Raw genomic sequence first — 13,131 nt, 5'->3', positions numbered from 1 at the left:
GCCGGACACACGTTTAAAAAAAGAAGAAAAAAAAATAATTTCGTCGGGAGTCGATCCCACGACCATAGCGTCGGGGGGCCAACACCTTACTCACTGAGCTATTCTTCCAGATGGATTTTAGAATTCGAAAAGTCATTGAAATAGGATTGGTCACTCTCCGCCAAAAATACAGGTAATATTCACACTATAAAAATTATAACTGCCTTCCTGTTTGTTTTAGAGAAAATTCCTCAGAGACTTTTTTAAGTCTCCCTTTAATACATTTGGTAAAAAATCAGCGGACTTGTCAGTCAAACAGGGTGCGGGCGGGGCGTCGTCAAAATCTTCCAGGGGGCGCAATGGAGGCAATTTTTCACTTTTGATCCAAAACTGCACATCAGGTCTGTAAAGGTCATCACGTAGGATACTCACAGAGGTTTTCAAGAGTTTTGGAGTGTGCCGAGGCTCAGAAGATGTGCTTGAACTTTCATGCGAATATGGCGACGTCACAGCCACAAAGTTGGTCCAAAACTCCCAATTCTCACTGTGAGCCATCGTCACAGTCTTACGTCTTATATTCCCAGATTTGAAGTTGATGAGATTAAAGGGCTAGGAAATGGACATGTAAATGTAGAAACTTTGCATTGACCTAAGCCAATAGGTGGCGCTATACTTTTTCGAAAATCACTGCATGGCATTACTTAAAGGCCTACACAAGCATCATGAATATACATTTATAGCCAGAAATATCAATGTTCCTTGGAGTTATACCATTTTACATTTTGGAAAAAAATCTTCAAAAATTGTCCAAACTGCACGCAAGCTCACGCCCAGGTAGTTTTATGAAAACTCTTGATTTTAATAACTTTTGACCCCAAGGGTGTCAGGAACCAGTTGCCAGATTTTGAAATGGATCGGATTTAAACTCTCGGAGGAGTTTGTTCGTTTGTAAATGCAAAAATTGAAGGAAATGGCCAAAAATACACAGAATCACCACAGCGCCCCCTAATGTTCAAATATTCTGGGAAAATTTGGGGATGTTCTAGGACTCATTGTGAACATGTCCTCAAAATTTGGTGAAAATGACGGTTAGAAAAAAAAAAAGTTATAGGCCTTTGAATTTTCAGGACACAAACCTACAAACTTCATTGGTCCATAACTTTATTGAAAAATGAGATATCAACATTCTTTCGATAACTTTTGATCGCATCAAGCCAACGATCATTTTGCCGAAGATTTCGTAAGAATCGGACCAAGCGTCTGGGAGGAGTTCGCAAAAACGTGTTTTTCACAAAATTCAAAATGGCGGCCATAAAACGGTAGGCGCATTTGCATACCATAATTTTTTTTGTGTACAGCACATCCAAGAGAACTTGTGTGAAAAGGTTTCAAGTCGATCGGTAAAAGTAAAAAAAAAAATTAACATTGCGGCCACTTTGGGGGGCGCTAGAGAGATCTTTTTTTTCTCCTCTAATTGCGGGACCCCAATCATACGTCAATTTTGCGCACTTCTGATGCGCGTGCAAAAATTCAAGAGTTTTTGAACATGATGAAGTCCCCGAAAGTGCGTTCGAAGTGGCGAAATAATAAAAAGAAGAAGAAGAATTCTTGCAATTTCAATAGGGCTTTCGCCCGACTTGCAGTCGGCTCAGGCCCTAACTATTTAAAATAAGTAACTTCAAGTATGCTGATACACAAAATTGTATTTTACAACTAAAATACAATTTTTGCCCTCAAAGAAGGGTGATCATTCTTCCTTTGTTCTGTCTCACTCGCAAATGACCATGACATTTAAGAATATATTTGTGTATTTTTTTAGGAAAGATAAAGCCAATTGGACGCTTTGAAGAGTAAAATAGTCACATTTGGTTAAATTACCCACAAAGAGTATATTTGGAGTTCTACTCATACGAGTAATATCTCAGTTTAAATGATGAGATGTGTGAAAGTATGCTGCTGCTGACATCAATCCAACCCAGGAAAACCCAACCACTGGTACGTGTACAGTACATGTTGTTCTTTGTGTTATCTGTCCATCACAAGTTGCTCCATAACTCTGTTGCTTGGTTTGTTTTTTACGTGACTTTTATAAGGACTATCTGTGATTTGCATCTTGTGGTTTAAGGTAAGACTTGCGTAGTCTTGCCTAGTTTAATTTTATATAACTACAGATTACAGTACATAATTCACTTCACAAACAAATATTCTAAATGTTTTTATAATTGGATCTTGGCTAGTTTACCCTCCATATGTGATACAATAATATCCTGCCATACTCCATTAATGTCTCGTTCGACTTTTTATGAAGAATAACATGTCAAATTGCTCAAGATTCAAGCTAACACCCCCCCAAAAATTACAAATTCATTGATAGGCTGCAGAAATTTCAAAATGTGTCAATTGTCATATAAACAATGTTGCAAACAGCAGAGATGAACGACAATGAGTAGATATAAATTATTTATTATTTATCTTATTTCAAGCATAGACTGCCTGTGAGCAATGCCACTAGTTACCATTTTGCCTTTAGCTGTAATTGTGGCGCCACAATATGTAGTTATATCAATTCAATTTAATTGAGCTGGCAACAAACATTTTTATCTACAATTTTTGCATGACTTTATGAATAAGACCTAAGACAACCACACAACTGAGATATGCAGCTTATCAGTAGGCCACTTCAACACCATTGCTGTATTATAAGTATGCGGAAATTACACAAAAAATCTTGACAACATTCTCCATATTGCCATTAAAAACAAAAAAGTAAGCCTACATGCTGTAAAAATATATGACTCTCAACTATTCCATATGTCTCATGTGCTTTATTTAGATTTTAGTGCAGCTTTTGATCTAAGGATTCTCTGAAAGTATTCCACTAATATGATATCAATTACAGCCTCTTCAAATCCAGTATGGTGTGCCACAGGTCAGCTTTCTGGGTCCCCTGCGTTTTTTCAAAGGTTTATACAAAGGCTACAGGACTAGAGACACCATTGTTAGCTTCAATTGTAATTTAAAAAAAAGTTTAATGCTGTAATACTTTTGGCTGTTAGACAGTCTGACATAAATAAGAACGGAGTTCCATTTCCCAGACGTCTTAAGGGAAAACAGATTTTTATTTGTTTCTTTCTGCCAAACAATTATTGAATCAAACAGTTAGAAATGCTTTTGAAAAGAATATTAAATAATTATGTATTAGTGTGAATTATAGCTCTCTTAGCATTGTAAATATAAGACAAAATATTTTCACAGAAAATTTTAATGAAAAATCATCTAATTATTAATATGAGTGTGAAAATGATTAACATTGATATTTTAATCATGTTTTCAAAATCATTATTGATGGTAGCTCCGTCATTATTACTTATAATTATAATTATTACTATCATTTCAAGAGTTTTTGAAAGAGTGCATTTTCTGATTAAATCATTGTTTTACAGCTCCACGTGTGCAATTGACGTCACGCCAAAGATATTCAGGTGTACCGTTTTTGTGAGATGTTGGGCTTCCGAGAGGAACCTTTTATCTTATATTACACACTAATATAGAATCTGGGACCTGTGTAACATTCTTTAAATGGTTTGGTTTAGCTCGAGACTAACGCACAAAAAAATCTTCTCAGGTGAATTTAAGGGGAAAAAAATAACATTCATATTTTCTTCTCTAGATGCCATATCATGTGCCACATCAAGGAAATGCGGAACAAAGGCTAAAATCATTTTCGGGGAAAAGGACAGGTCCTCGTTCATTTAAGCCAGAGACCTTTTTTTTAAACAAAAAATTGTGTAATGCTTTTATTTTAGAAATTTCGATCGTTAATCAGCTATGTTAAAGTTGGGCTAGATGCAAAATCTCGATGTGCCTATAAATGCCTCTCAAATTCTCTTTCACCTATTTCACAGGTGGCCTGGATGGGTCTTTTTATTTAGAGTACCACAACGTTACCTGTCCGAGTCCTACAATTTAAATGCAGATTGGGCATCCGACCCAATCACTGTCATTCACAGTCAAATTACTAAGTTCCACGGAAGGAAAAGAAAAAACCTCGCGCAATGAACTCTCTTATATTTAAAGTGGAGGAGGAGAGAAGGGGGTTATCCAAGGTGTTTGAGACAGATGACGGAGGTGGGGGTCGGGGACGGAGGGAGAGAAGGAAGGAGGGAGGCGGAGGAGGAGGACGAGGAGGAGGCGGCAAGAACGGTAAATTGGGCGGACACATAAAAACTGCAAGGGACCATGGATGCTGGATCATTTGTAAAGACTCGCCGTCCTGCGCAGCACCCGCCGTCACAAGCTGACTTGGAGACGGATAGGAAACCCCGCTGCAGAACCCGCGCGCCGGCCTTCCCCGCGACCCAGGTCCCTGCTGTCCGTTTACAGGTGTCGCCAAAGGATTAATGAGCCCAAAAGGCACCCAGCGTCGCCTTTAAGACTCGTTTCACCTTTTTTCGGCTTTTCGCCTGGACCGACTCACACCTTCGCCTTCGTATTCGCTTCATTCGAGGATACCTGGACTTCTACCGATGGTAAGCGCACATCCACTGGCACGTCCGCACGATACAGAACCAGTAGCTCTGCTTTTTTGAAACGAAACGTATCGAGTTATGCGGGAGGAAGTTGACATTGTGTGGCTTTGGCTTTTCGGTTTTAGGTGTTTGCGCGCGCATTTCAGATAGAAACGTAAAGCATAAAAGTCAATAGGCATCAAAAAGCCCATCTCGTTAACACAGAAAGGGGGGACATCTGAAATAAAAGTGTTTTTAGGGAGAAATAGGGAAATAATCCTCGTAGAGCTCGGGGCTGGTTTGAAGCCTCTAGTGAGGTCATTTCCAAACACAGCGCCCAATTACGTTATGCAATTTAAATATTTACATTGTTTCGATATGAACTTTTCAAACCGAGGTTGGGCACCGATTTCCCCTGATTAAACACCTGTGTCTGTTTCTCATCGTGTGCGTAATGGGGAAGATGCAAATGACGCGCCGCAGAATTTAAGCCAGACAAATAAGGGGAGGAAAAAAAACGTTTATCTCTTAATTTATTTCTATTCCAATTAATTCAATATTTTGATATATTTCTCAAAAATGATTCATGGTCAATTGAGACTGATTTTCAACCGTAGTAAGTTATGACAAAGTCTGCCGTCAGGGCCAACAATTTACAAAGCCACCACAGAGGTGGTTCCAGCTTGTAATTGTTCGCCATTGTAATATGAGGACTAAATGTTTTCTGTTTTGAAAGGAATTATTAAAAAGTGTAATTGCGTCATTAAATGCAAAAAAAGCTGCAAAACGGAAAATACATTGCGGCCTGCAGGCGCATGGCATTTCTGGCACACACTTGCTTTTTTACTCAAGTTTCTCTGCAACCGACATGCCAAACTTTGGAAACGAAGTATTTTATAACCACATAAGTAGCCTATGTGTCAAAAAATCACAAGCATCTGGGAAAAGCGGTTTTAGTATTTTCCTCGGTTTCTTTGGATCATTTCAGGAGAACATTTTTGTTGGTGATCATTTGGGTTTCACATTACACACTACAGCATTTGATATTACACAATTTTATATATTTTTTGTAGCATTTGTATTTCTTCCCAAACTGAAAATAAAATCAGTATTATGGTTATGATGATAGATGATCAGTTTCTCCCCTCAGAACGCACTAAGAGAAATAAACCATTAACCTGGCTTCGGTGACCTCACTGACTATGAATGTTCTTACTCATGAACGGCTCACTGAGCAAATCAAATCCCAAACCTACAAAACAACAAGACAAATTACAGGTTGTGGTTTTATTTATTTCAACACAAATGAGCATAATGCATTTTGTTGGGTACACTGTCTCCACGAAGTAGTCATTTCTAATCATTAGACCTTTAGTTACAACTAACTTCTTATCAGAAAACATACTCAAATATCCCTTATTTTGTATTTCTTTCTTTGCATTCATTGGGAATTACCTGAAGCCATCGGAATAATTAATACATGGTGTCTTAATGACCTGTATTTGCATTAACCAGACAAGGCCGTTTAGCATCAATGTAGAGGTACTTAAACACAAGATGATTGTTAAAATCATTTCAGATATTTGGCGGTTCCCACCTGTCACCCTCCTCCGTTCCTCCGTTCCTCCCTCCCACCTTTCCTCTCATCATCACTATCGAATTCCTCAGGAAACACATTTGGAGAGCAATGTGCATAGTCTGATCACATTATCTCTGATCGGAAAGAGAGAGCGGGGCCAAGGGAGATTGAGCAATGCTAAGGGCAGTTGACTGCTTTGGCCTAACTGCACCCTGGTCTGCATTTATTGTTGTGAAACGCATCTGTGTCTGACAGTCGGTTCAAATATCTTCTGGATTTCAAGCTCCTTAAATTCGTGTACTCTTGGGTCACTGTTTGATCAATAGGATCAAGTATGAGTCCGCAATACTGATCCAAATATAAATGATTTTATAAATCATCACTGGTGGAAAAAATGAAGGCACTGACTTTTTCCAGAGTTGAAAGTTACCTCCCGTCTGCCTTGCGTCTTCTTTCATCATCTTCGCACCACCTTGAGTATCTGTCTGCTTTAGCCTGCAGCTTTGTCAGTGGCTGGTTACAGTTACAAGATGTTCTGTATGGTCAGTGTTTTTGAGTGCTATGAATCCCTGTAATCATGGGAGAGGCCCTCGCTGTACAATGAACGTTTGTTGTAAGAGATGTGCGTGCACACACACACACACTCACAAGTTATTCCCCACCCCATGGGTAATAGAGCTGATCATGTTCTGAGCCCTCCTCTCTCCTGGCCTTGGTTCTCACGAACATGCAAGCGGTGGCACACTCATGCACGCGTATAGGCGTGCACGAGGCCTAGCTCATGCACGCACAGGCACCGCACATCACCCTTTCTCCACTCACACTGGATCTAGTGTCATGACCGAGAAGGAGAGGGGGGTCAATCGGAGGTCAAAGTCTAATGCTGTTAGAAGAAAAAAAATCCTTGATTGCATGTACATGCAGGTCTGAGATAATACCCAGACATGCACACATACACACACTGTTCCTGTGCATCCTCACGGTGCAGTAATGCTTGGGTGCTCTCCAGTGGAACAGGCTCCAAATGATGACCGAAGACCAATGTTGCTTCACAGAACCAAGTAGCAATGTTTGCTCTGTAGCGCCGTTTTTGCGGTCACTGCGTCAACAAAAACACCAGTAATTTTTACGAGTCTGATTTAACAGCATGTAGCACATTTAAATGACGCATTTGAAGAATTAGTCATTAGAACCATGTTACTACTTGTAAAACCTTTCCGGGGGAAAAATAATTTTCTTTAATGCGTTTTAGGAGGTGTTTTTAAGATTTATGTCGAGTAATTCTTAAAAAACCTTTACATACTAAGAAAATGTGATGGGTCTTGTAATTATATATGAGATTAGGAGCCAAATATACGCTTCAAAATAAGAATGAATGCTGAATGTACTGATGACAGTAGTGTCAAAGAGCAGAAAGCTCGCCGGCAGCAACACTTGGACCTGTGTGATCCCTCAAGTGGGGAAGTGTTATTAAGAGATGAAGCACTTTTACAATGGCTGCATCCAGTTCCTTTTCTCAAAAAGTTGGTCGCAGCCGCTTGGATGAATAAAGGCTGACAAAGTTCACTCGGAGAAGGTTTCTCTAAGCAAACAGCCCACTTGTCTTGGATATAGATTTTACCATTCATGATCAAAGTGGTGTTATCAGCTCTTTGGTTATTTGAAGTCGGCACTTATCTTCTTTTCTTCTTTTTGCTCTTTGATTTTGCTTTTGAAACCGGTTCCTTATCAATTTTTTGGAATAGATGCAACAAGGTGTGTTTTCTCTCTGAGGTGAGTGCAAGACATTAAGGATTTGCCGTCTCTGTTGTAACACATAGTTCCTCACATTCCAGTTTCTGTAAATAGCTGGCTTTGCCCATGAGCCTAAATGATTTAACTCAAGGAGAAATGGTCCCTCCTACCAACATACACATTGACACAGATATATCTGCTGCTACTAAATATCCTAATATATCCTAAGTGTGTGTTACTGCATTCCGTTGATCTTTTTCCTGTGTTTGAACCCATGTCTTTTAGGAACAGGGTCACTCCCACGTTCTCCTGCGGCCTTCCAACACCACCTAACATTTCCTGGAAGAACGTGTCCATTGCCTGCTCCCAACAAACATGGACTGTTTTCCCATGCTTTATTTCCTGTCGGTAAGTAAGAGGACCGTGCCACTTTACTCTGTAGCAAGTGTCCACTGAGTCACTGTGGTATTCATCCAGACTCGTATGGAAGGTAAGACACTTGAAGGAGACCTTTAGACACAGTCCTTGGTCCGCCGCCGTGGCTTGTTAAATAAGACTGTGAGGGGCCTCCACTATCGAGTCAAGAATTTGCTTTGAGCCCAGGGCTGCCTCTTTTATTTGTCTAATCATAGTGGAGCGGGGGATTGGGTTCTTGAACCAGCTGTTTACCTTTGGAGGATGTCGCCGAAGATAAACTCCAAGTAGTCTATCTGATCGGCGACTGCTCTACTGTAAACACGGGAGACTGGACCATTAAAGCCAATTAGTGTGCCCTCAATGGGAACAGCTGTTTGAGTGTGTTGCAGCTAGTGAAGAAACATAGGAAAAGGACAGACAAGTCTTAAAATGGAGGGAATCGTTGTCTTCATTGTCGTGTTTTCTTCTCTGCTTTTCTTCGCTGCTTTCACTCTCAGAGACATCATGATTCCTGGTAATCGAATGCTGATGGTCATTTTAATATGCCAAGTCCTGCTGGGAGAGAGCAACCATGCTAGTCTGATACCTGAAGAAGGGAAAAAGAAAGTACCGGGCCTGCAGGGTCGTTCGGCCGCTCAGAGCCATGAACTGCTGCGGGACTTTGAGGCCACGCTGCTGCACATGTTCGGCCTCAAGAAGCGGCCGCGGCCCAGCCGATCGGCCTCGGTGCCTCGGTACCTGCTGGACCTCTATCGGCTGCAGTCAGGGGAGGCTGAGGAGGCCGGGGTGCACGACATCGCTTTTGAGTACCCCGAGAGGTCGGCCAGCCGGGCCAACACTGTGAGGGGCTTCCACCACGAGGGTAAGGCAACACATTCAGTACTGTGTGTAGTAGAGGGGGGATTAAAAGGCACAAATATGAAGAGGGCATCAACCCTAAGCCATCAATTGGAATAGATATAATAAAATGCATCATGTCACCACTGAAACATTACACCAGAGGTTTTTACTGCCAGGCATTCCAATGATTTTGGTAGTAATGTATTTCATTACCGGTGGTGAGGACCGCTAAATATTCAGGGTATATTCAAGAAAAACATGTCCTACATCACATCAGACATCATTATAACGCAGCTCCACCCATCTCACCATAACCATGGAATCTGAGGATGTGGTAACCAAACACTGTCTACAGAGCGGCAAAGAGAAATCTGCTAGACAAGCTCTCCAAGAGCCTCGTTTGAAGAAAAAAACGCTACATGTTTGGTCAGCAGCTGTAGGAAAAGCATGCCTTCATATTACTGACTTACGCTTCTCACCCCACCCAGCAGCACGTTGCTTTAAAAAAGCCAGATCTTGGCCTGGAATTGAAATATGCTCTTCTCAGTTTATATGGAGGGCACTTTTAGAAGGCCTTTCCTTAACGTGCAATTATCTTTAATGCTACTCTCTAGCCGTCTAAATAAAGCCCCCACTGCTAACAATGTGGGTGCAGAGAGCAGATGCTGCCACTTTCTGTAGAGATGGAAAAACAGTCTCAGAAGCAGGTATGATAGAACGAGTGGAACATTAGAAGGGTTTGTGTTTATTGGGACTTGGACCTGCTTAGTCTTAGAGACAAACGCAGATGTTTCAAATGTGCTCTGAGACGATCCAGGGTACAATGTGTTAAATGTAAGTCCAGTTTTGGAATGCCGAAAACTGAAGTGGTCGGATACATGCTTGAAAGTGATATTTAGCAGAGAGACGGAGGGAGGACCAGGTCTTAGCGAGCGAGGAAGTGGTGTTGGAGCCCAGTGAGTTGAGAAAACGGTGGAGCTTTAGGGCTACAGAACATGTCCTGCTTCAGGGGGTTGAAGTGAGTAAGGAGGGATGAGTCAGCCTTAATGGAGCCTGTCAAACACACGGCTAGTAGTACCAGCGGTAGATAGGAAGAAAGAGCAACGCCTCTGGAGTAGGGACAGCGGCCTGTTTTGCAGTGTGTGTGTGTGTGTGTTCGCATGTATGTGTCTGTATTAGCTTCTACTGCTCTCTACGGGCATTTACTGTCCGTCTCCTCTGTGAAAGTATGTTAATAACACACTTTGAGGCCTTCTGAGTGGGAGAGCTTGCTTTCAAGCGAATGGCACCACCATTGTGCGATGGTGTGGTTCAGTTGACTCTTCTGTCCAAAACACAGTGAGTGATTATACTCTGCAGCAGATGGACAGGTAGGAGAGGGGACAAATCTACAGGACAGACAAACTGCGTATTCTTTCATGAGCAGCGAGGCAGCCATGTTCTTATTGGCTTTGTGTAGCAGGTGAGATCTCCCTGTGAATGAAACTACAAAAGCAGGGATGTTTCACATTTTGAATAAGCTTTGCTTAAGGATTTGAATACATTTCCCCCTCAAGTCTTCCTTTCCCATAGGCTTTGGATTAATGAGATTCTACTGTAGTGTGTGACTCCCTAACGATTATTCGTGATGAAAATGATGAATGTCTTAAGTGAAGAAACCGCAGAGCTAATCAAAAACACAGCAGGTTTTAATAATGAGAACCACCTGGGTAAGATTAGGGCCTGGGTGTGAAATAACAGGGGTGGATTGAGCAGGAAAATAGTAGACACAACATTCCTTTCTCCGACAATGGTGATCTTGCCAGAAATCTGCAGACTGAGCGTGGAGCAGGGTACCTCCACTGTGTTTATACTGTAGCTGTGGTACGTTAATCACCACCCTCCTTGTAATGCATGTTTCAGCAAAGTGCTCGGAGAAAGGCAATGAGAGAAGGGCATGATAATCCTTACAGATAGATAGGAAGCGTGGGCGCTGTATATTTATATTCCTGAACCCCCCCCCTCACAAGCCATAACAAATTTTTTGTGTCAATTAAGCCGGCTAGAATGAGGAAGTGTGAGTCTAGTTTCATCTGTTGGTGCTGTTTGGAGGGCAAATATCACTGTTCATTTTTGCATGAGTAACTATTGCATTTAATTCCTATTGCATAAGTCGAGATGAATTAACTATGAAGCTCATCAGTTATTTTTCTCCTTTTCAGAGCACATGGAGCGGGTGCATGATGTGGACGACGGAGAGACCGCCCCCCTTCGCTTCCTGTTCAACCTCAGCAGCATTCCAGAGGACGAGCTGCTCTCGTCCGCCGAGCTGAGGCTCTACCGTCATCAGATCGACGACGCCATCGGCGACGCCTTGTCAGACAACCAGGGGCTTCACCGGATAAACGTCTACGAGGTGCTGAAGCCCCCCCGGCCGGGCCAGCTCATCACGCAGCTCCTGGACACGCGGCTTGTGCGCCACAACGCGTCGCGCTGGGAGAGCTTCGACGTGAGCCCGGCGGTGCTGCGTTGGACTCGCGAGAGCCTCCCAAACCATGGGCTGGTCGTGGAGGTTCTGCACCTCAACCAGACGCAGCGCCACCAGGGGCGGCACGTCCGCGTCAGCCGCTCGCTGCACCGAGAGCCCGGCGAGGACTGGGAGCAGCTACGTCCCCTCCTGGTCACCTTTGGCCACGATGGGAAAGGTCACCCGCTGACCCGCCGGACCAAGCGCAGCCCCAAGCAGCGGGGCCGCAAGCGCAACCGCAACTGCCGGCGCCACGCGCTGTACGTGGACTTCAGCGACGTAGGCTGGAATGACTGGATAGTGGCGCCCCCTGGTTACCAGGCCTATTACTGCCACGGGGAATGTCCCTTTCCTCTGGCGGATCATCTGAACTCAACCAACCACGCCATTGTTCAGACGCTGGTGAACTCTGTGAACAACAACATTCCCAAGGCCTGCTGCGTGCCAACAGAGCTCAGCGCCATCTCCATGCTCTACCTAGACGAACACGACAAGGTGGTCCTCAAAAACTACCAGGAAATGGTAGTGGAGGGCTGCGGCTGCCGCTAACAAACAGACTAACGAGGACTTGGTCCGGAGCCACGGAAAAAAGCAACATGGGCGAAAAAAACAAAAACAATCAGAAGGTCTTTACTCCCAAAAATGTTCACTTGGACCCTTATTTATAACATTTATGTTGAGGTGTATGTTTGTCTCACTTTTTCTTGTTTCTTTGACAATATGATCATATATTTTGACAAAATATATATATTTATATCTACATATTAAAAATAAATTGAGTCCTTATTTTAAACATAAAAAGCTGTAGAACTTTTCATAATGTACATTGGATTGTATACGTTTTTTTATTGAGAAAATAGTAAAAACAGTCTAAAAAGTAAAGTTTATTTACTGGTAATATTTATTGTTTTCATATGATATACATTTTGAAGAAAAAATAAAATTGGATTTGTCTACAATAACACCGTACAGCACATCACAAGATGCACCCTTTTTCTATTTGGGTAAATTAGAGCACTGTGTTTACATTTCAATAAGACCCTTAAAACTAAATAATTGTAAAATATATATAACTTTATCAATTATCTAGCATAATGCGGTTGTAAAGAATAAAGAATTACAGTAATTATCTTTTACTGTGTAAATATGAATTTTGATTTAAATTGTAAGCCTAATATTCGCCAGATGTCCTTAAAATATATAAACGCAGGGAAATATCTCTGATGCTCTGTCTGTCCAACATAATAATTGCTTGTTCCATTATATGATATCTCGCCAATTTTGAATGATTTACACCGTCATGCTTTTTTCACGGAAGCTGTTATAAAAATGGTATGCCATTTCAAAGCCGGTAGGCGCTCATGGGTTAAGGCCTTATTGTTCTCAAATTTCACTTTTATGTCAATTAGGCCAACATGTGGTGGTTGGACACTCACTAATCCAATTGCAGTCGGGGTGGGTTGTTGGGAGAGTGATTCTATTGTTCTTGACGTCCCACATTGGGGGCATGATTGTGGCCGATGCGTCCTGCCCTGATACAAGGCGGCTGGGTCCTCAGAAGAATCAAA

General features: G+C 42.1%; 1 protein-coding gene across 1 annotated transcript; it reads left to right on the top strand.

Annotated features, from left to right (window-relative positions):
- The first annotated feature begins 4,222 nt into the window (after positions 1–4,222).
- Positions 4,223–12,693, top strand: bmp4 (bone morphogenetic protein 4). Its single transcript, XM_037487371.2, has 4 exons — positions 4,223–4,508; positions 8,086–8,208; positions 8,715–9,079; positions 11,259–12,693. The coding sequence occupies exons 3-4, from the start codon at positions 8,722–8,724 to the stop codon at positions 12,110–12,112; spliced, it is 1,212 nt and encodes a 403-aa protein (XP_037343268.1). The 5' UTR covers positions 4,223–4,508; positions 8,086–8,208; positions 8,715–8,721; the 3' UTR covers positions 12,113–12,693.
- The last annotated feature ends 438 nt before the right edge of the window (positions 12,694–13,131 follow it).

This window comes from Pungitius pungitius, chromosome 14, assembly GCF_949316345.1.
Source record: "Pungitius pungitius chromosome 14, fPunPun2.1, whole genome shotgun sequence".
In the NCBI taxonomy this organism is placed as follows: domain Eukaryota; kingdom Metazoa; phylum Chordata; class Actinopteri; order Perciformes; family Gasterosteidae; genus Pungitius; species Pungitius pungitius.
This window is presented reverse-complemented; position numbering and strand designations above follow the sequence as displayed.